At 35.7% G+C, this 22,019-nt stretch overlaps 3 protein-coding genes across 4 annotated transcripts; 2 read left to right on the forward strand and 1 right to left on the reverse strand.

The window, feature by feature from the left end:
- The first annotated feature begins 548 nt into the window (after positions 1-548).
- On the forward strand, positions 549-4,542 carry LOC106710785 (alanine--tRNA ligase, cytoplasmic). Its single transcript, XM_014502945.2, has 2 exons — positions 549-766; positions 1,503-4,542. The coding sequence occupies exon 2, from the start codon at positions 1,516-1,518 to the stop codon at positions 4,414-4,416; it is 2,901 nt and encodes a 966-aa protein (XP_014358431.2). The 5' UTR covers positions 549-766; positions 1,503-1,515; the 3' UTR covers positions 4,417-4,542.
- A 992-nt stretch (positions 4,543-5,534) lies between these two features.
- Positions 5,535-12,972, reverse strand: LOC106710825 (E3 ubiquitin-protein ligase Su(dx)). The gene is made up of 13 exons (XM_045686972.1): positions 12,764-12,972; positions 11,511-11,648; positions 10,161-10,448; positions 9,707-9,951; positions 9,164-9,438; positions 8,690-9,007; positions 8,276-8,450; positions 7,807-8,100; positions 7,013-7,513; positions 6,744-6,839; positions 6,484-6,636; positions 6,127-6,258; positions 5,535-5,934 (listed from the first exon to the last, which is right to left on the reverse strand). The coding sequence occupies exons 2-13, from the start codon at positions 11,578-11,580 to the stop codon at positions 5,797-5,799; spliced, it is 2,685 nt and encodes an 894-aa protein (XP_045542928.1). The 5' UTR covers positions 11,581-11,648; positions 12,764-12,972; the 3' UTR covers positions 5,535-5,796.
- A 796-nt stretch (positions 12,973-13,768) lies between these two features.
- LOC106710720 (kinesin-associated protein 3) lies at positions 13,769-19,696 on the forward strand. Of its 2 annotated transcripts, none has more exons than XM_014502875.2 (12): positions 13,769-13,890; positions 14,405-14,572; positions 14,685-14,923; positions 15,266-15,830; positions 15,909-16,009; positions 16,519-16,773; positions 16,925-17,099; positions 17,532-17,759; positions 18,165-18,283; positions 18,791-18,947; positions 19,118-19,190; positions 19,489-19,696. In XM_014502875.2, the coding sequence occupies exons 2-12, from the start codon at positions 14,416-14,418 to the stop codon at positions 19,598-19,600; spliced, it is 2,181 nt and encodes a 726-aa protein (XP_014358361.2). In that variant the 5' UTR covers positions 13,769-13,890; positions 14,405-14,415; the 3' UTR covers positions 19,601-19,696. The 2 variants fall into 2 exon arrangements, with proteins under 2 accessions (XP_014358361.2, XP_014358362.2); XM_014502876.2 differs by lacking the exon at positions 13,769-13,890 and adding an exon at positions 14,184-14,228.
- The last annotated feature ends 2,323 nt before the right edge of the window (positions 19,697-22,019 follow it).

A 22,019-nucleotide genomic window follows, 5' to 3' on the forward strand; every position in this document is an offset into this window, starting at 1 on the left:
CGGATGAAATTTGGAACAAATGTAGAACATAGTCTGAAAGAACACATGGGCAACATATTTAGTTTTTTTTTTAATTCCATGCGTTCATCCATCGTTCAAAAGCTAATTTAATCAATTAATAATAAATAAATCGTAGGTGATCTACGATAAGGTGATAGCGTGCATGAGATGGATGTTTGTTTGAAGGCATCTCCACATAGTCTGGAAGAACACATAGGCTTCTAATTAAGTTTTTTTTTTAAATGCACACGAACGGAGTCGCGGGCGACAGCTAGTTTACACATACAAAGCACAGTTCTTGTATCGGTTTCTTTACAGTCTAAGTTTTTCCCTGATGAAGTCTGCCTATTTTAATACCTAGTGACAAGAGCTTAAAGTTTTGTTCTATTTAAAATTATTTTATTACTCAGTTTTATTGTTGATGATGAAGTCTGCCTATTTTATACCGAAATATTCATTGAAATCTGGTCACACTAAAAACAATTGTCAATGTCACGTATGTCGTGTCACAATCAAATGCCGATTTGTCCGTGTCCTGTCAATGTCGGAATTTGTATTACTAGGTTATACTACTTGCTCGTATTCATATTTCGTGTTCATACAATTGTCGCTCTTATTGTATCTCATTACAATCCATTACCATTACAATCTTGCATTTGCTGTATCACTTTTACCTTGGACAACGTTTGACAGCCGTCGGTGGTAGTCGTGTTAACATCATTTGGTTTTTTTCGCAGTGCAGTCAATAAGTTAGAAGTTGCATCAGGTAATAAGATCAATTTATATTATAAATGTAAAATATTTCTTTTTGTATTTATAAACATAAATCATGATATACATTCAGTGTCGCTTTAGGTATTTTTAATTTAACCTTATTTTTGTACTTTCCATATGGTTACTTATGGGTGTAATTCATATAGAAAAGACACTCTTTTATATTAAAAATTCGCGTTAAATCTTATAAAACAAATTAAAGGCAACAATTTTTTTATCTTCAACATTGTCTATTAAAGTATGTATTACAACCATGAAGCTATAAAAATAAATTATACCTTTAATGAAATAAAAAGGATTAATTTTATTTGTTTTAATTTATAAGTTCAATTTATTCTTTAACTTATTTATTATAACTGACACACTTCAATGTAATTATATATGAAGCTAAAAAGTGAAAGTAAAATTGTAATAAGTGGTAACAATTGTGACATTTACCTGATCAAGTGCATTAATGTGTTGATGTCTTGTCTTTTTATGCACTATTGTCATAAACAATTTAACTAGTGTTGCAATAAGGTTTTTATCTTTAAAACTCAAATAGTTTGTTATTCAATTTCTACATTATATAGTGAGGAAAGTCAATAAAAAGGAAAAATAGTAATAATATGAGCACTTATTAATATCATGCAAACTTATTGCTAGTCCAATGCCTTAATCATAAAGAAATATATTAATGTCAAATTTATAGTAACATTCTGATTTAAAAGCAATGTTTCATTTTTCAGGTAAATTGCCGCAATGGATACTTCACTGACAGGAAACCAGATCCGGAAAACCTTCATTGATTTCTTCATTGGAAAAGGTCATAAATATGTGCATTCTTCATCCACTATACCATTGGATGATCCAACTTTACTTTTTGCCAATGCAGGCATGAATCAATTTAAGCCAATTTTTCTTGGATCGGTTGATCCCAATTCGGACATGGCACAATATGTTCGGGTTGTGAATACTCAGAAATGTATTCGAGCTGGAGGAAAACACAATGATTTAGATGATGTTGGGAAAGATGTTTATCATCATACGTTTTTTGAAATGATGGGGAACTGGTCATTTGGAGATTATTTTAAAAAAGAAATTTGTGCTTGGGCTTGGGAATTATTAACTGAAGTCTATAAATTATCAGCTGATCGATTATATGTTACATATTTTGGAGGAGATGCTGCATCTGGCCTAGAACCAGACTTGGAATGTAAAAACATTTGGTTAAATCTTGGATTACCAGAATCACATATACTACCAGGAAGTATGAAGGATAACTTTTGGGAAATGGGAGAAACTGGTCCCTGTGGACCATGCTCTGAATTACATTATGACAGAATAGGAGACAGAAATGCAGCACACCTTGTCAACATGGATGATCCAGATGTATTGGAAATTTGGAACTTGGTATTCATACAGTTTAACAGAGAAGCAGATAGCTCTTTGAAACCATTGCCTAAGAAACATATTGATTGTGGATTAGGTCTAGAGAGGCTTGTTTCTGTTATCCAAAACAAAAAAGCTAACTATGATACTGACTTTTTCATGCCTTTATTCAAAGCCATTGAAACTGGTACAAAGACAAGACCATACACAGGCAAAGTAGGTGCTGATGATGTTGATGGTATTGATATGGCCTACCGTGTGTTAGCTGACCATGCAAGGACATTAACTATTGCTTTGGCAGATGGGGGATGTCCTGACAATACAGGAAGAGGTTATGTGCTTCGAAGAATTTTACGCCGCGCGGTGCGCTATGCATCTGAAAAACTAAACGGGAAACCGGGATTTTTCGGTTCACTAGTTCATACTGTAGTAGAGTTACTTGGTGATGTGTTTCCAGAAATAAAAAAAGATCCTGAATCAATCATACAAACAATAAATGAAGAAGAAATTCAGTTTTTAAAAACACTCTCTAGAGGTAGAAATTTACTCAACAGAACTATTGAAAAACTAAGTGGATCAAAAATCATACCAGGTGATGTTGCATGGCGTTTATATGATACATATGGTTTTCCTGTTGATTTAACACATTTAATGTGTGAAGAGAAGGGATTATCGATTGACATGGAAGCTTATGAAAAAGCTAAAAAAGAATCCCAATTAAATTCTCAAGGTAAAGCTGCAGGTCAAGAAGACTTACTGGCTTTAGATATTCATGCCATAAATCATTTACAAGAAAGTGGTGTGCCTGTAACTGATGATTCACCAAAATATAGCTACACTCCATCTTCAAATGACAAAGATGCCATTTATAGCTTTGCACCATGTACTGCAACTGTTTTAGCTCTAAGATGGAATAAAGAATTTGTAAGTGAAGTACAATCAGGCCAGGAATGTGGTTTAATTTTGGATCGAACTAATTTTTACGCTGAACAGGGAGGTCAAATATTCGACGAGGGTTACATGGTTAAAATAGATGATGATAGTGTTGAATTTACTGTGAAAAATGTTCAAGTCAAAGGTGGATATGTTTTACATGCTGGTAAAGTGGAAGGCACATTAAAAGTTGGTGACAAAGTTTCGTTGCACATTGATACTGAAAGACGAAGACTAGTTATGAATAACCACACTGGTACACATATTCTTAATAATGTGTTAAGAAAAGTTCTTGGAAATGACTCTGATCAACGTGGATCTCTTGTAATGCCTGACCGATTGAGATTTGACTTCACTAATAAGGGTCCTATGACTGTTAAACAAATAAAAGATGCGGAAGATGAAATTAAGAACATTATTGCTGAAAATAAAGCTGTTTATGCTAAACACACTAGTCTTGCTGATGCAAAAAAAATTAAGGGCTTAAGAGCAATGTTTGATGAACACTACCCCGATCCTGTTCGAGTTGTTTCCGTTGGCATACCTGTAGAAGAATTAGAGAAAAATCCCGATGGTCCTTCTGGTTACGAAACATCTGTTGAATTTTGTGGAGGATCGCATCTTCATCAAACCGGGCATATAGGAGATTATGTCATAGTCAGTGAAGAAGGTATTGCAAAAGGTATTCGGAGAATTGTTGCTCTGACTGGTCCAGAAGCCGTAAAAGCATTGAATAAGCTGAGTGTACTAGAAAATGAAGTAAACAATATTGCTAACTTTATCATAGAGCAAGGTGATGCAGTAAACCATAAAGAAAATGTAAAAAAAATTGTAGAACTAACTAATGATGTATCTCATGCCCAAATATCATATTGGAAAAAGGAAGAACTAAGAAATATGTTGAAGGGATTAAAAAAACAATTAGACGATAAAGAAAGAGCTTCAAAGGCAATGATTATAACTCAGGTTATTGAGAAAACTAAAGAATTATGTCTTGAAGAGAAGGACTCTGATGTTATTGTTACTGAATTAAAAGCTTTAGGTAATACTAAAGCTCTTGATGGTGCCTTGAAACAGGTAAAACAAATTCTACCAAACACTGCTGCAATGTTCTTTTCTGTAGATGATGAGACAAACAAAATCTATTGCCTGGCAGCTGTGCCTAAAACTTTAAACGAGAAAGGTTTGTTGGCTTCTGAGTGGGTCCAATCAATTGTTAGTGTTATGGGTGGTAAAGGTGGTGGAAAGGCAGAATCTGCACAAGCATCAGGAAATAATCCAAAAAGTATTACGGAGGCAATTAAAATTGCCAAGGAATTCGCGTCATCGAAATTATAAGTTTGCTCCAGCCTGGCATTTAATTTCTTTTTTATTATCACGCAAATTAGCATTTTTCTATAAAAGAAATTGTTTTTATGTTAATTTTAATCTCTGAATGTGTTAATTCTTTCTCAAAATGTATCAGATACTTGAATGCATAATAAACTTGATAATGATAATAATGTCAGTTTTTTTTCTTTTATGGATAATGATAGTATTTAATCCATAAATGATACTCTCAATAGGAACAATCCTTTTATAATGCTAAGAAAAACTTCCTGTTAAATATAATTTAGTCAAGCCATCTAGATTATCACCAATTTTAAGGAAATCAGCTTAAAGCGACACACAGACAATCGCAAATGCTTAATGTTTTATAGACTTTTTAATTGTTGTTTACCATTTTAGACCTTATTGTCTCATCGATGGAAAGACCGGAGTTCAATTTCGTTGTGTGGTTGTAGGCAATTTTTTTGTAACTGGAATACCGCGACCAAAGATGAGTTCGCAGTAATTGTACACATACTAAAACAAAGTTGCTAAAGAAAAAACAAAAATTATCCCAAGTTATAAAACATCTTTTTTACATCAAAGGTGCCAAACGAGTAGACGGCCACCTGAAGTCGAAGAAATAGCAAAGGGACCGTTGCCCATATACAGCCGCAATTTCAGATGCGTTGCCTACCTTTAATCAACGGAGAAGGGACACACAGCAAGAGGATAATTCTCCTTCCAATATGCCCTCTCTTCTGCCAAATGCACTTCCCATTCCCATCCTTTCCTAATAAGAAAAGGGAGGGAAGGAAAAGAGGACAAAAATAGACCTCTGGCACGCGCGTTTATCAGACTAAACACGGAATTGCTTACACTTCACGCCTGTCCTGTTTGGTTACAAGTCACCATGGCAAATATTGATCTCTAACAACAAATACATGTAATCGTTGAAAAACGTAAATTATTGCCCGAATTTCGACTTGACAATAGAACCTTGACATGAAATTTAAAAATATATATTTGTCAAAAAACAATTTACATATAAAATATTTTTTTAAAGGTTAAGAATTTAATTAACGTTCACTATTCGCCCAGTGACTTCAGAACTTAGAACCGGTAAATAATAATTAATCAAGTTGTGTTTTTAGGATTTTATTGAACTTTATAGACGAACTTTTTAAATATAGCTCAAACAAAATATATCTTATACAACTGACGCAATACACTAACTTTATCTACATAATATATTTATTGTTAAAACAAATATTCATACAAGTATTTGGTTGGTCTTTTTGATTGCACCGATCTCAAAATTGTGAAATATGCCATTTGTGAAGATTGGTGCTCATAAAAAATAAAAGTTATAATAATTTACATTTTTACTAAAAAAATAACAAATAATATTTACTCCTGGCCGAACCCTTCAGTTTCTTCTATAGCGTAATTTAATTTTTCACATAACTGTTCGTAGCTTTTATAAGGCGGAAGATCCAGTCTGTTGAAACAAGTGTGCGACCGCGGCAGCCACGTGTCTTTGCCCACCTGCAACATTTGTTACAAAACAGACTATCATTTTATATAAAACATTTCATCTATAATAATAAGAGCAGGTATATTATTCAAACAGCTTAGATCTTCAAAATCAGTCAACTCATTTAACTGACTGCAGTATCAGAATAAATAAAGATTTTTTTTGTAGCAGAAGTTGGTAGGTTAGTATGGTAGGGTAGTTACCTTTTCTATACAAAATCGTTGTGGTCCGTTAGAGCCCATCAGTTCAGCAAATCCGCCAACGGGTACTCGGCAGGTGCCCGTCACGAACTGCAGCAACCTCGCTCTCTTCTCGTTATCCATTTGTCGTACGAACTGAAGTTGAGATTTGTACAACAAAATTTTATATCATAAAATACCAACAATCTTATAAATAAAAAATCATGAATATTAATAAAAAAAAAGTTTAAAAAGTAAAAAGAATCATTTGAAATCGATTAAGGAATAGAAGTAGTTTTCGAGTTTATCTTTATAACAATATTAATAAAGCCAACAATACGGAAGGAGCACACAATATTTGTGAGACGTGTAGAGACGTACCTGCCAAAACCAGACGACCTGCTTGCTGGTGCGCGTGTAGTGGCGGTAGATGGCGTTGCGCTGCCAGTCGTCCACATCCACCTCCTGCATGCCGCACAGCATCAGCTCCAGCTCGCGCTCGTCGAAGTACTTCAGCCATTCCAACGGCACCACCTGGATAATAATCATTTTATAATTACTCATTATTGATAAATGCACGAAGTTATCGATTAATTATTATAATTGTAAATTGTATTATTTGTATAATTAATTTTCATTACCTCGTTGAATCCATCAAGAAAGGCGGAAGTTTGTTCCTCTATGCCTCTCGTCATTCTCCACTGTGTCACCAGCTGCAGGTACTGCTCTTTGTTCGCCTTTTAATACAAAACATCGTATAGTTTTTAATTAATTCGGTATAGCATTTTATTTTGTACGAAGTTTTTAGTTTTGAGTACTGTAATTAAATTGTTTTTTTTTTCTGTCAAAATATTATAAAAATTAAATAAGTTGACCAAAATTATTAAAGAAACACTAACAAGATACTCACTTCTGTGACTCTCTCCTTATCACCGGCAGGCTTCAGTTCGTGATGTATAACTTGACCCAAGACTTCAAAGTCTACGCTGAACCACATCTCCAGACCGCATTCATCAATGTCATTGTCTCTGATCCAAACCAAGGAGTTGTAGAACTCTGGGTCTATGGACTCGATGTCTTTCATGGTGAGTTTCTTGTTTAGCATGCGTTTATAGAATGGCATGGTGAAGCCGGAGTAAATAAACCGTCCATGGTACAAGGCCATAGCGATGAATCGTCCTATGAACTTGAAGTACAGCAAGTGGTCCGGGTTGACGTAGCTGGCGGGGTTGATTTGCAGGCTGTAGTTATTCTTGTTGGCGTACTCGAACAAGCAGTACATGGGGTTGAGCACCTCGTGCGACAGCAGGAAGAACCACTCCCTGCTCACGCCGCCGTAGTCCAGGCCTTCTTCTCCGCGGAATATTATATACAGTCGCCTTCGCAACTCGTAGGCGGGCAGTCTCATTATCTGCAATAATATCGCATATAAAAGCAATACAAATATGTTTATATTAAGTCCGTCCATACTGAATATGGCAAAGGCTTATTACTGTTATTGATAATTCGGCTACTACAAAACGAAATATTATTTAAAACAACATATTTGCAATTACAACTTTTGCTAAACTTTAAAGTTAGTCTATTAAATTACTGTCCTGACATTCTCACCTGCTCACATATGTATACGATGATTTTTTCCAATCGTAGCCGAGTAGTAGAGAGTAGTATGTTTAAAACCTTTAAAGATATATGTTAGCTAACCTGGTGATAAGAATCTTCGAATAGCGTCTGTCGCGTGAGTGTTATTTTAATATGACTGGGCAGGGCGTTGCTCTGACACAGATATCGGAACTGGCTGAGCTTCCACCGGAAGGACCTCTCGTAGGCCCGGGGGACGCCGTACGCGCCCTGGGGCCCCTTGGGCGCGCCGGGTCGCGGGTCTTGGAATGTGGTCGTGCGCGTGTTGTGGTCCACGAAGTATCGAGTTCCCTCCTCTGTAAATCTTATCTCCCAGCCTGGCGGGAGTGCTTCTTCCAGAGCTGAAACTTCTTGCCCCTGAAAGCGAAACCGAGATTATTATTTTAAAGGGACTATAAGAATGGGAGAAATTATATATTACTCTAAGCATTCGTATTAGTCATTACGCTCAAAAATGTGGGAGTAAGAATGTTAAAGGTTATACATAAAGCCAGAAGTTGCACAGAATGACAAAGTCGTGTGGGAGTGTGACCTGTGTGCGGGGGTCCTCCCACTGCGTGGTGCGGTTCTTGTGGTTGACGTAGTAGACGCGGCCGTCTGGCTGCACGCGCCGCTCCCAGCCGGCGGGCAGCGCGCCCAGCCCGTCGTCCGCGCCCGCCGCACTCGCCGCGCCCGCCGCGCTCGCCGCGCTCGCCGCGCCCGACGTACTCGCGGCACTCGCCGCGCTGCCCGACCCGCTCACTATCGTCACGCCGCCGTTGGGCGTCCCGCCGCTGCTGCCGGCTAAACACATTTTGTCACATATATTAGTTTTACTCTTTGCGACATTCATCGACAAACCGTGTTCTACATCTATCACATGTATTTACACAAACACAAGATACACAAGAAGAACGTACGTTAACGTCTATTTGTAAGATTCATATATTGTTATTATAAGTTCAACGGTATACCTGCGGGCGCGTCCTCCGCGTCAGTCTGTTGGTGTGCGTGCGGCGGGTGCTGGTTGTGTGGGGGGTGCGGGGGGTGCGGCGCGGGGTAGAGGAAGCGCTGGTTGCCCTGCGCGACCACGTGGCGCCGCTCGACGCGCCAGTGCTGGAAGCGCGCCAGGCGCTCGGTGTCGGGCCGCTGCCACGTGGTGGTGCGCGTGTTGTGGTCCACGTAGTAGACGCGGCCGCGCGCGTCGCGTCGCACCTCCCAGCCCGGGGGCAGCGGCTGAGGTCGCTCCCACGACGTCGACCGTGTGTTGTGGTCCACGTAGTAACTGTATACAACAACAACATACTCATGTCCATAACCCACCCGAAGGAGTAGGCGAGAACTACGAATTTTCCATAAGTTCATAGCTGTTATTGTCAACAGGCACGTCGAGGCAGTGATCATTTAACTTAAGACCTTATGGTACCAAAACTGCTCTCACCGTCGGCCATAAACATCATATCTCATCTCCCATCCCGGCGGCAATGGTTCTTCGGTGGCAGCGTTGGTTGCGGATGCGGCTGTAGCGCCGGACGTAGCGGGGGCGGGTGCTCCGGCGGCCGCAGCGGGCGGTGGCTGCGAGGAGTGTACCGCTAGCGCGCCGGTGCCGCTGGTCTCCGCCGCGCCGTGCTCCGCATGCGACGGGCCCGCACCATTCTCTGCAGCCGTCACTCCGCTAATCGTGCCGTTGCTCAGTGGAGGTGGACCTGGCGGTGGCTGGAAACGTGGACATTCAATTGAGAACTCCACTAACATAGATTGAAAACGTATTATGAAGCAGAACTAGTCAGACAAAAACATTTCATTGCTAGTAAAACGGAACGCCAACGAACAATTTCACATTGGCACATCAAAGCAAATAGCATGAATACATACAAGGTGCCAGGGATCTTGTAAGTTTATAGGTGGTATAGACAATGAATGGAATGACCAAGATCATGAAATAAAAAATATTTACTTTACAAAACCGTAAATATAGACTTACTCGTAGATTCTGTGTTCGTAGCATAGACCGTGATGAATCTGAACTATTTCGTAATCGAATCCTAGCCCGGACGCCATCGTTTAATGGACTACGAGAATTAGTAGCCTCTCCAAGCACTTCATGCGACTGACTCAATATAGATGGATCAAGTCTTAATCCATCAAGTAATAAAACTATATCAGCTGTTTTCACTTTCACACTATTATTTCCAGCAGTTCCATCTTGGGATACAGTTTTCATCAAATCTGGAATCATTAGATATTGTAATTTTTTTTTATATTAAATAAATTGTTAAACTATCAATAGTGATACCATTACTATGCAAATTATATTGGGTTTAGGTTTATAACATTTTTATAAATTTAATAAAACCTTAACATTCTTAATTTAAGCAATTTATTTTTAAGTAAAACAACAGAATTGTGAAAACAAATAAGACAAAAATGATCCATACCTATGCATAGTTCCACATTTTCACATTTTCCATTAAAATAATGTAAGACTTTTAAAAGATGAATTTTTTTCTCTCCAATGACATGATCTTTTCTAAAACTGTGATGGTCTGCTAAACGGAACATAAGTTGTGACAATGGTGTAACAAGCACTGTAAATTCTTCCTTCCATTTTGGATGTAGTGTGTTTTTAATAACTTCTGTTTTCCTTAAAACCTTACCATCTACTATCACTTGTAAATATGGGTTTGGTTTAAATAGGCCCGAATTTCTAATAGTGGCTGATTCAACTGAAAGCAAAAAAAAGTATAAATACACTTTTTAAATTCAACTTCATAATACAAAGGCTTGCAATATTCATTCAAAAGAGTACTAAACATGACTCTTTAATATTTGAAGACTTATTTTTGCAAAAATATTCATTTTAAGTTATACCACAATTAGGTAGTAGTAAGGAAAGCTATATCATTGTTTAACTGAAATTCTTCATTAAACATTAGCATCACATTATAAAAACATTAAAATGCATGTAATCTAATATTTAATCACGCTGAGACAGACTTTGAACTAAGATTCTTATAATGATATATATGTACATATTGTTTATGTCACTGAGATTACATTACACTCAATAAGTAAGTGAATATGCTTTTGGTAGTCTTAATTGATAATGCTCTTTATATTTTTGTATGCAATTTAAATAGTTTGCAATATAAAGTTTGATTAAACCAAGTTATATAACTATTAAATATAAAATTTAAACATAGTAATAATACCAACACAAATCCCAATTTGTAAAATTCCAATTTTACTGTGATTTTTTATTGTGTGTTTTTATGATAAGGCTAACCATTTCCATTTGTGTGTGAAATGGATTTTAATATAAATTATTGGGTTTGGACTATAATGTACAGTCCAACCTGGATAAAAGTTTCTTACTTATCAAGGTTCTACTGTATATTTTAACAGCTCATAAGAGGGATCAGCCCAAAACTGGTTCATCAGCCAAAATTCTTATGTCATCAAACAGTACCAATAAGCAGTCATCTTTTTTAATCAAGTGATACAGAAATACAGTCAAAATCTGTTATAACGACATCGAAGGGACTACTCATATTGAGTCGTAAAAACCGATAGTTGTAACAACCGGTGACAGGTATTAATAGGAAAGATATGTATATAACATTCAGCCAGGACCTTTGATTTTGGTCAATTTAACCGGTATGTTGTTCTAAACGATGTCGCCATAAACGGTTTTGACTGTATAACCAAAACAGCAAAATTACACCACTATTTAACTAACATCATGTCAAAGATTAGTTTTATAAAAATAATTTGCTTGTTATTCTTACCAGTTAAACTGAGTTGGTGATATGTAGAAAGTGAAATGGGTGCACTTAATGGCTGTACTGTATCCGACATCTTGTATGGTCAATACATACTTATAGCAGCATAATTTATTCAATGCTCAATGATTTCAGGGCAATCATCTAAAAACATTAATATGTAAATCATAAAGTAAATATGTTTGAGATTCATATTAAAATGGATTGAACAAAAAACAGTTACAGACAACATCCAATCAACTTTGAGTCAAATCATTGAGGTTTATAAAAGCTTCTGAAACACCCTATGTGAGTGGGATAAGGCCAGGGAGTTGATGTACCAATAAATGTTAGTTTTCCAGAAAATTGTTAAACAAAATGCTTAAGTTTACATTGTAAAATGATAGTAAATACTTTAAAAAATACAAAGGTTTTCATCAAAGTATTTTATAAATACATTTTCTATTTGTAAAAATGAAGATTATCACAGTTTTTAGGTGTATTTTTAGTTATCTCAAGAAACTCAAGAATACACATTATCTCTTTATATTACATTAGTACATTTAACAAAATTAATTTCAAACTAAAAACAATAAGTGACAATCTGAATATCCTGGCCCATCATCCCATGTACTATATCCATGTACATGTGTTTATAATATAATTTAATAATTTAAATAGTTTGTATACTTTGTAAACATATTAGGTAAAAATAAGTAAGGTATATTTGAATTATAAAAACTGGAAACACCAAAATATGGGTCATGTTATGACAAATATAAACTGCTCCAAGTTATAATACAAGTAAGTGCAAGTTTTGACACTCTAGAAAAATTTGAATCTCAGGGCTTGAAAATCAATAATTGTACAAACTGATACACCGTAACTATTCAGTGCAGTAATCTTAAAAACACTAATAGCCATAACAATAGGTGCTGACATCCAGAAGGGGATGGCACTTAAATAAGTAGGTATATATATATATTAAAAACATTTCTTATGTACCACATTTTTGTTTTAGATTCATTTTTTGAGACAGCAGCAGTTAAAAATAAATTGTAATCTTAATATTAGTTTTAGAATAAAATAGGAAATGACAGTATCAGTAAAACATAGATGGGATAAAATACAAGCTATTTTTAGGTAGGAAACTTTTAAATGCAATAACAACTTTTTAGTAAGTAGTTTTTGCAACGACAAAAACAGCACATCCATTCGTCACAAAAGTTATAGCAAAAATGTTTTGTTTAATCAGCGATCCTTCAAAACGTAATTCTTACAATTAGGTTTTTATCTTGCCCCTTATCTCACTGAAGTCTGGAAGGAAATACGCAAGAAATAGTCATGACTACCGAGAACTTATAATTTTTTTTCACTTGATGTCACTAATATCCATAAAACTAAGATTGTTCCACTTTTGAACAATTATTTACAAAACTGTAATGTAGTAAACAAAAATAATTCTGAAAATAATTAGTCACAAGTTAGTCATTACCACAGATCGCTTCACAATATCACTTCATATCACATCACAATCTAAAGCCATAGAACAACAGAATACAGAATTGACTGTAATTGTAGACGTCACTCAAGGACTTTGTTTTTTTAACTTTAATATTTTTGATACCTACTCAATTTAATATTTTTACTAGCTTTTGCCCGCGACTCCGTCCGCGCGTAATTAGAAAAAAAACTTTACAAGTAGGCCATGTATTCTTCCAGACCATGTTCTACCGTTGAGCCGTTACGGAGATACCTTTAACAAACATCCATCCATCCATACATCCATCTTTCTAAACATTCGCATTTATAACTTAGGTAAGATTAGAATAATTTAGGTAATTTAGCGCAACTTCATTATTGCATTATATTTTTTCTTGAGAGTGCTTGAAATGTTTAATTCGATTCCATTCGCTAACCTGAAATAAATCGGACGGCAACACTGACATGAAGGAATGGACTGGCTATGAAACGTGATATGTTGTATCTATTTGATTTTCGCCATTTTTGTGTCATTTTACGTATGGATAACATTTGACTGCAATAAAATTCTCTTTTAAGAAACTATAAAACTATATAACTAGTTATATAAATGATATAACTACTGATAGTTATTCAAGGAAAAGGTATATTATTAAAATTAATACCGTAAAATTTTTAAGTCAAAACATGTGTATTGTGGAACATTTGGATTCTAGTTTTAATGTCATTCACTCATTACTATAGTCATAGTCATTCATTTACTTTCATTCCAAAATAATGTCACTTCTCGTGTTATGTCAAAAAGAAAACGATAAAAATCTACACAGTTGTATTATTGTATTGGATTAGATTTGTATAAGATTTATTTATGTATACAGTAATCTGCTGCAAATCTTTTAAACATTTTAGTGATTAGATACTTAAGGTAGGTAACAATTTCAAACTATAGAAAATAAAATTCAGACTTGAAAATTTAAACGGTATGATATAAACATTTTATATATGAGTTATTTCGGATGTATCATGTTATATATTTTTAAATGGTATTCCTTTTATAGACTTTAAATAAAATATAGGTAGTAGGAATTATCATTATATTATATTATCAGCAATACCAACAATCTGCAGCCATCATTGTTTTATGTGTCCTTGTATTGTATCTATGACGATGTTTATTTCGCAATGAAATGTCTACACCGTAGAAAAACTTTACATGTCACAAACTTAAGAATTTAGTACTAAATTTCAGTGTAAATTATAAATGTAAGTGTCTTATTAAAATAATTAATATTCTAATACCCATTGGTCTAATGAATGTAACATTGAGTGTCATACTGACTCCCTATTCGTATGATCAATAAAATTGTTATTGTAATTGTACATCTTATTTCTATTTATTTTAATGTTATTTGATATATACAAACTTGTAATCTTTGCAGCAATTCCAAGTATGAGTCCAGTGGAGAGTGCTCCTGTTGCTGTTTTAAATTGCATTGATGATTATGTTGAATTGTTGTATGATGATATACCAGAAAAAATCAAAGGATCTGCTCTTATTCTACAACTAGCTAGAAATCCCGATAATTTAATTGAGTTAGCAAGAAACGGTAAGAATACCATAATAATATTTATACAATTAAGTTCTTATAAAAATTCTCTTCTGAATCTTAAAAAATAATTCTGTAGTAATACCATTATCTTTCATTTTATCAATTTCAGAGGCATTGTTGAGTGCTCTCTCAAGAGTGTTGAGAGAAGAGTGGAAAAGGAGTATTGAACTAAGCACCAACATTGTGTATACATTTTTCTGTTTTTCAACATATATTGAATTTCATTCAGTTATAATACAGTACAAAATTGGGTCTTTGTGCATGGATGTAATTGATTATGAACTAAAAAGATATGACCAATGGAAAGAAAGAGTTGAAGGCAAGAAACAAGTGCTGACACCTGATAAGGTAATGTTTAATGGAAAAAATGGCATGCCATCTTATATTATGTCAATGTAATTTTTACCAATAGTGCCAGCAATGTATACAAAGAAGAATATTTGGTCTGCATTATTACATATTTTTTGATAAAATTTAAAACATTTAATTTTTTTTCTAAGCAAACTATTAATAGTAACAAAGTTGCTTTAATGAACACAAACATATTTTATATTAATAAAATTATTTATATTTTTACTAATGGTACTGCAGTCTATAATTTCTGTGATAGTAACCATTGAAAATCGAAAAGATTTGTATCCGATGTATTGGTCATAAGAATCATATCAAATATATAAATTTCTTTTTTAGAATGAACTGCCAAAAAGCAGAATTCCAGAACCAAAGCGCCGCCCTAAATCTGGTACTTGGACTGTTGCTGATGTTAACTTACAAAAAACTCGTCAGTTGGTGTCCAGTTATCATGAAGACTTGTGCAATGCCTCTGATGAATATCTCTCGAAAAATGATGAAGAACAGATGAAGCGGAAATTAAAGACATTATCTAAAAGACAGGAACAGCTTTTAAGAGTTGCTTTTTACATGCTGTTAAATATTGCTGATAATATTAAAGTTGAAGAAAAAATGCATAAAAAAGATATTGTCGGATTACTCATTGGTGCAATGGAAAGACATTCAAATATTGATCTCCTTATCCTGATTGTATCGTTTCTACAAAAGCTATCTATTTTTGTGGAGAATAAAAATTCGATGGCATCCAAAGCGATTATTGAAAAATTGGCACCTCTACTGGATTCCCCCAATGCCGACCTGGTCAATGTTACTTTGAAACTTCTTTTTAATTTAACATTTGACACGAAATTACGCAACAAAATGATTAAACTTAACCTTTTACCAAAGTTTATACAATTCACAAGTAATTATCCAAAATTATAATAAATTGTTTTGTAGTCTGACTGCAAACATTTCAATTTTTTTTTCTGGATGTTTACAGGTGATGACAAACACATTAACTTGGCAATGAAAATACTTTATCATTTGAGTATGGATGACCGTGTGAAGCTGATGTTTACACAATCTGATTGTGTTAAATTGGTAAGAGATATATTAACTAAATAGCGATCGCCCGTAACTTATTCAGCGCCATCTCGCCAAAATTATTCCAATTGTTTCGGAAATTAACTGGAAGTAACGTGGATTTGCAGACAGACAGACAAACAGAAAAAATAATTAAAAAAATTGGTTTTTCGATATAATTAACGCAATCAGATCTTAATTTTTTTTAGATTTAGATTTTAGATAGATGAGAAAGTATTTACTCTTAAAGTTGCTAAGATTTTTGTTATATGTATTAGCACTGAAATAATCAATTGTTTGACATACGAGGTAACTTATTTTCTTACAAGATTCATTGCAAACAGTTGCATGTTAAAATTATACACTTAAACATAATAATTTTCAAAATGCAGTCGGTATATACTAATGACATTTCAACTTACAGTGGTTTAAAATATCCAGGTAGAGAGCTTTTAAGAGCCCGAAGGGAAGAAAACTAAATATAGTTATGATGTATTTGACTGACGGAGTATTGTATTGTATTAAAGTTGACGGACATGTTGCTGCTGAACGTGAACAGCGAGTGCGGGATGGAGGCGGAGGGCGGTGGGGGCGCGGGCACCACTGACGTGCTGCTGGCCGTGTGCGTCAACCTGGCGTGGTGCGAGCGCGCCGCGCAGCAGATGGCCGCAGAGGGCCGCCTGCGTGAGCTGCTCGCGCGCGCCTTCCGCCACAGGAACGCCATGCTCATGAAGCTAGTCCGCAACCTCTCACATCACACACACACCAAGCCACTCTTTGTCGTGAGTTAATTTTGTGTTATATTACAATACATCTCTCAGTTACCTTTAGTTTTACTTGCAATTCATTTTAATTACTAGTTATGTGTATTTATCGATATTAGCTATCACTAATTTTTTTCTTGTGTTATAATGTCCAGTGTTTTGTGTACAGGAGTTCGTAGGTGACATAGCCGGGGCGGTGACCAGCGAGGAGGCGCCCGAGGAGTTTGTGATCGAGTGTCTCGGCACTCTGAGCAATATTCTGTGTCTCAGCAACAATATCGACATTTATGCTGTTGTCGAAAGATACAATCTTATACCGTGCATAATGAAGATTTTAGATCCAGGTACAATTTCGATGACAAAATAAAACCGTTTTAATTTTATTTTATATTGCTTGACCAAGAATATAAAAAATCTCGCAGCATTGTGAAAAAATATGGAACTACACTACGAAGCACACCAGAGAGTGATGTAATGAAGAAGGAGATTAACTGCCAAGTGCACAAGCACCACATCCGGGGTAGACACAAGCAATTCTCAATTCCAATAGACTAATCTATTACACATGTTAGCGCTGTCAGTACAGTCATGTGCAAACTTTCAATTTTCTAATTTTGTATATTAAATCTATTGTATTTTGACTTTAAACATGTGGAGTGTTGCAATAAATAAATGTACTGTTGTGTATCAAAGCTAGGTTTTCTATATTCTTGGGGCTTCAAATAAAGCAAAGATGTGTCTAAGTTGTAGTATGTGTGTGTGTGTTGGGTGCGCAGAGAACGAGCGGGACCCGGAGCTGGTGCTGGAGGGTGTGGTGGCGGCGGGCGCGCTGGCGGCGGAGGAGCGCGCGGCGAGGGCGCTGGCGGCGGCGCGCGGCGGACACGCGCTGGTGGAGCTGCTGCGCCTGCGTCAGGCTGACGACGAGCACGTGCTGCAGACCGCCTTCGCCTTCCGCCAGATGCTGTCGCACCTCGCCGCAGCAGACTACCTCGTTAATCAAACCGGTATCCTCGCCTCACATTTTGTAAACACAACTATTATTCAGAGGATTTCTTTTTTCTTAGACGTTCATAAATGTTGGTTTAATTGAAGTCATATAGGGCTTTCATATTAATCTATATATGCTAATGCCTTTCTAAGATAACAAGGACCACTTCAGATAATGGATAGTATTTATATAGTATCAAAAGATCATTGTCCCCCCCCCCCGACATGGGCATCAAATGAAAGGGCTTTAATAGCAGAGTACAATGCACTGTGAAAAATCCAAAATGTTTGTCACAAAATGGTGCATAACATATTTTTATATTATTTGTTTTATTATGACCATGTTAACGATTGATCTCATTAAAGCTTTCAATATAAATTAATGGTTGATAATATGAAGTTATTTTCTGGCTCATTTCTAGAAGCACCAGCCTACCTTATTGACCTGATGCAGGATAAAAATGTCGAAATACGAAAAATGTGTGACGCGTGCCTGGATATTATTTCTCAAATGGAAAACGACTGGGCGGAAAGAATTAAGGTTCGGAAGTCACATAACACAATAACCATACAATGCCTTTGATACAAATTAACTGAAACCAGTGTGTTGTCATAACTCTCAAATCTAAAATCAATAAAGCACATATTTTAGAATAATATTCATGTTTAATCCAAATCTCTAAGTTCATAAAAATATTTTTTTTTGTTAAAAAATATTAACAAAAAAAAAGTAAAGTACAAATGTACTTTTATAGCAATTTATGGCCAATATAGGTGAGAGGGAATCCATTAATACTCGTTGCCTCAGATAGTGACTACTGTAGTATACGTCCATTATATTTGACTCGCCTACATACCACCACGTGCTACCGGTCCAACCGACTGACTCGACTGCCTACTTCGGTAGGTAATACCGTTAGTACCGGTGTACCGGCTTGCACTTGTGTCGTATACGCTCGAGACAAACGACACTCTGTTTACATACACTACAACTACGTTAGTAGTGAGTGAATGTCGCTAAGGTTACTTAAGCTTGTTGTTGCAATAGGTGGAGCGGTTCCGGTGCCACAACGGGCAGTGGCTATCGATAGTGGAGACGCTGGGGGAGGGCGCGGGCGCGGGGACGGGCGCTCCGGACGCCGCTGACGACCTGCCGCCATACCTCTCCGCGGACTATCTCACCACGCACCGCCTCACTACTGCAGGTAACCCTCGCTACACCCGCTCTCCGGGAAGACTAATCCTCATTAACCATCTCCTGATTCAATCATCTGGTTACGAGCAGTTAATGAGTCCTCGTTAACCTCATTCATGACAATTATTACTTTTTATTAAAATTTATATAGTTCTACATTTATTGAAAATTCCATTTCAGATTCTCAAAACTCACTTGATGATGACTCTGACAGTTTATCTGGTGAAGGGGACTTCAATCGTATGAACAGCAGGTGAGTAAAATATACTATTACGGACAATGGGCTCAATTTGAACTACTCTTCCATACATCTCTGTCATTTCTGCACTCACTCTCATTACATCTCTTTTACCCTCTCTCTCTCTTATCCTCTTTTACACAATCAATCCATCCATACTTTCTTCGGTCTTTCTCTACCTTTGTAGCCATCCACATTCAATCTCATTACTTTACATTTTATGCTTAGCTCAATTTCAGCTATTTCAATGTAATTTTATTATAGTTTTCATGTTAAATATGGTGGATTTACAATTTTTTGTTTTAATTTACAGGAATACTTCGGATGCGCATACAGATGAAATGTACGCAACGCTGGATTCCTTATCTGACAAGCCGTTAGACAGCAGCGCGCTCACTAATAGCGATTTAAAATTACTCGCTTGAAAATAAAGCTTTCTACTCATTAACTTTAATATCTCGGTAGCTGCTTATATTGGATAAGATGATAATAATAATACTCATCGTAAAATATTGAAATTAATGGTTAGATTTTTTTGGGTTCAATCATTAAATTTTTAACAAGAATTATTTAATATTTCAGAACGAATAAAATAAACAATATCTAAATGATCTTGGAAAATTACACTTAATCAAATTAGAAATTAGATAATGTGGAAAACTAAAAAAAAGACCAAAAAAAAGCATCAAATTAATATTTGATGCTTTTTTTAGAACTAATGAAGAATATTTCAAGAACTAATATTTTTGAAAAGCTGAGCAGTAATAAACATCAACCAATGGAACATGATTATTCAGCTTCGTAAAACTTTTTCTCTTTTACATACTGCCTTTGTAATTGTTTGTGCTTTCTTGCAAACCTCAATGCTTATATTTCGCCACACCACACTTTAAAAAGGTGATATTTATTCCACTTTGGTTACAACATTGATTGTTCCACAACACAAACATATACAAATATATTGACACTAATTACTGTTTGAACATACAAACATAACCATTTCCTAGTTGTATTAATTTTAATATTATTTAATATCAGTATTTTATATGTAGATAATGATTATTATAAGTAGGTAATATTTTAGTACATATTCGCTCATTACTTGCTTCTGAAATGCTAAACTAAAACAATGCATCAATTACACTATTTGGCCGCTCGAAACATCGATCGAGAAACTGCGCAGAACACAATTTTAGATGTCTGCAGGCGGTAAAGAGACGCGACGTAGTTCCTTGTACTGTAAATGTTGGTTTGTGTTATATTAATGTCATTATTATTAATTGTGATCTCATAAATATTTAAACGTGCTGTGCTGTTGCAATTAAATTATTTTAATGAAATAAATGAATCCGCTTGTTTTTATTTTCACAGCATACTTAAAACCCTATACACTCTATGCTAACTGCTAAGGGAATGACAAAAAACCTTGGCGAAAGTTTAAATGGTTAGGAGTTCTTTTTTAATCCACTGATCTGTATCTTAATAGAGGTCAGTGTTGTAACCTCTTCTGCCTGTAAAGTGTTAAATACTGTGGTCCACAGTTTGTGATCTGCATGTTAGCATCCGGATGTCGGAAGATAGTTCAGTCTGCTATTGTAATGTATTCCAGGCATAGGATATTATCAAGATGTTAATATAAAGCCCTATTTTAAGGTTGGATTTATGACCTATGTAATTGTCGATGATAGGGTATATCTCATATAACAGCTCCTTTTCTGAAAATTTCATATATATTTTTGTTCGCTGGTAACCCTTAAACTTGTAGGCAGGCGCCCCCTTGTCAATGTCAAAAGTTGTCCTGCCATAATGCCTGGTTTACATTATGCCAGCTCAGTAAGCCAGTAGCCCTGAAATCAGCGATGGCATGCAACTGGCATAATGTAGACAACCACTTAAGCCAGCCCAACAACTAAGATGTTTTACTTTTGAGGGCAGCTCGGTCATTCCGCCGCAACTGATATAACATAGGCGGCTTGTCCCATGCCACTACACGCTATTATTTGAGGGAAATTTTATCAGCGAGGGACTGCGAATCGGGAGGAAATGGTGGATCGACCACCGTTCTTTTCGTGTTTATTTTTTAATTGGTCAAAATGTTTTAATTGTAATTCCTTTTTTTTAGGAACAAAAACATTTTATGTAAAGATTGTTACGAAATTAAAAATAGAGCTCCGAAGCCGGTATGTATCTACAGATGGGAAAAAGCTATATTGATAGAATGGTAACTAAAAATTGGTTTTTGAGGTTAAAAATGTTTTAATCCTTTTTTGTTGTATTAGACATTGCGTTTAAATGCTTACAGTTGGAAAGCCTACAATCGAAATTGAAATTTTTAACAAGATCCTGGATCTAGGAACGATCTTAAATATCAGTATTCTTCTGCCTTTACCTGTTTTAATAATATTGTCGACCCCCCTTCTCATCTCTTTCTCTAATCCAATTCCTTCACCAAAGTCTTTTTTGTTCCCACTCAATGTTAACTTCGTCGATAGCTTCTTGTTGTTTTAAAGTTAAAGTATGCTTATAAAGTGTTTTCCTCCCTTTCCAAGAAGTCATTGTCCCAGTAGTCTTTACGAGTCGACAACTTAGACTGTACTGGCATAATGTAGATAACAACGCCAAAACAATCCATGACAGGCCAGTGCTACTGGCTTACTGAGCTGGCATCCTTATGTGACTACCTTACTCTTACTAATACTAATATTAAAAATGCGAAAGTTTAGATGGATGGATGTATGGATGTTTGTTTGAAGTTATCTCCGCTCAGAGGATCTTGATGAATTTTGGCTTATTAAGTTATTTTTTAACTCCACGCGGACGGAGTCGCGATCGTCTAGTATATAT

This window comes from Papilio machaon, chromosome 1 (genome assembly GCF_912999745.1).
Source record: "Papilio machaon chromosome 1, ilPapMach1.1, whole genome shotgun sequence".
Classification (NCBI taxonomy): domain Eukaryota; kingdom Metazoa; phylum Arthropoda; class Insecta; order Lepidoptera; family Papilionidae; genus Papilio; species Papilio machaon.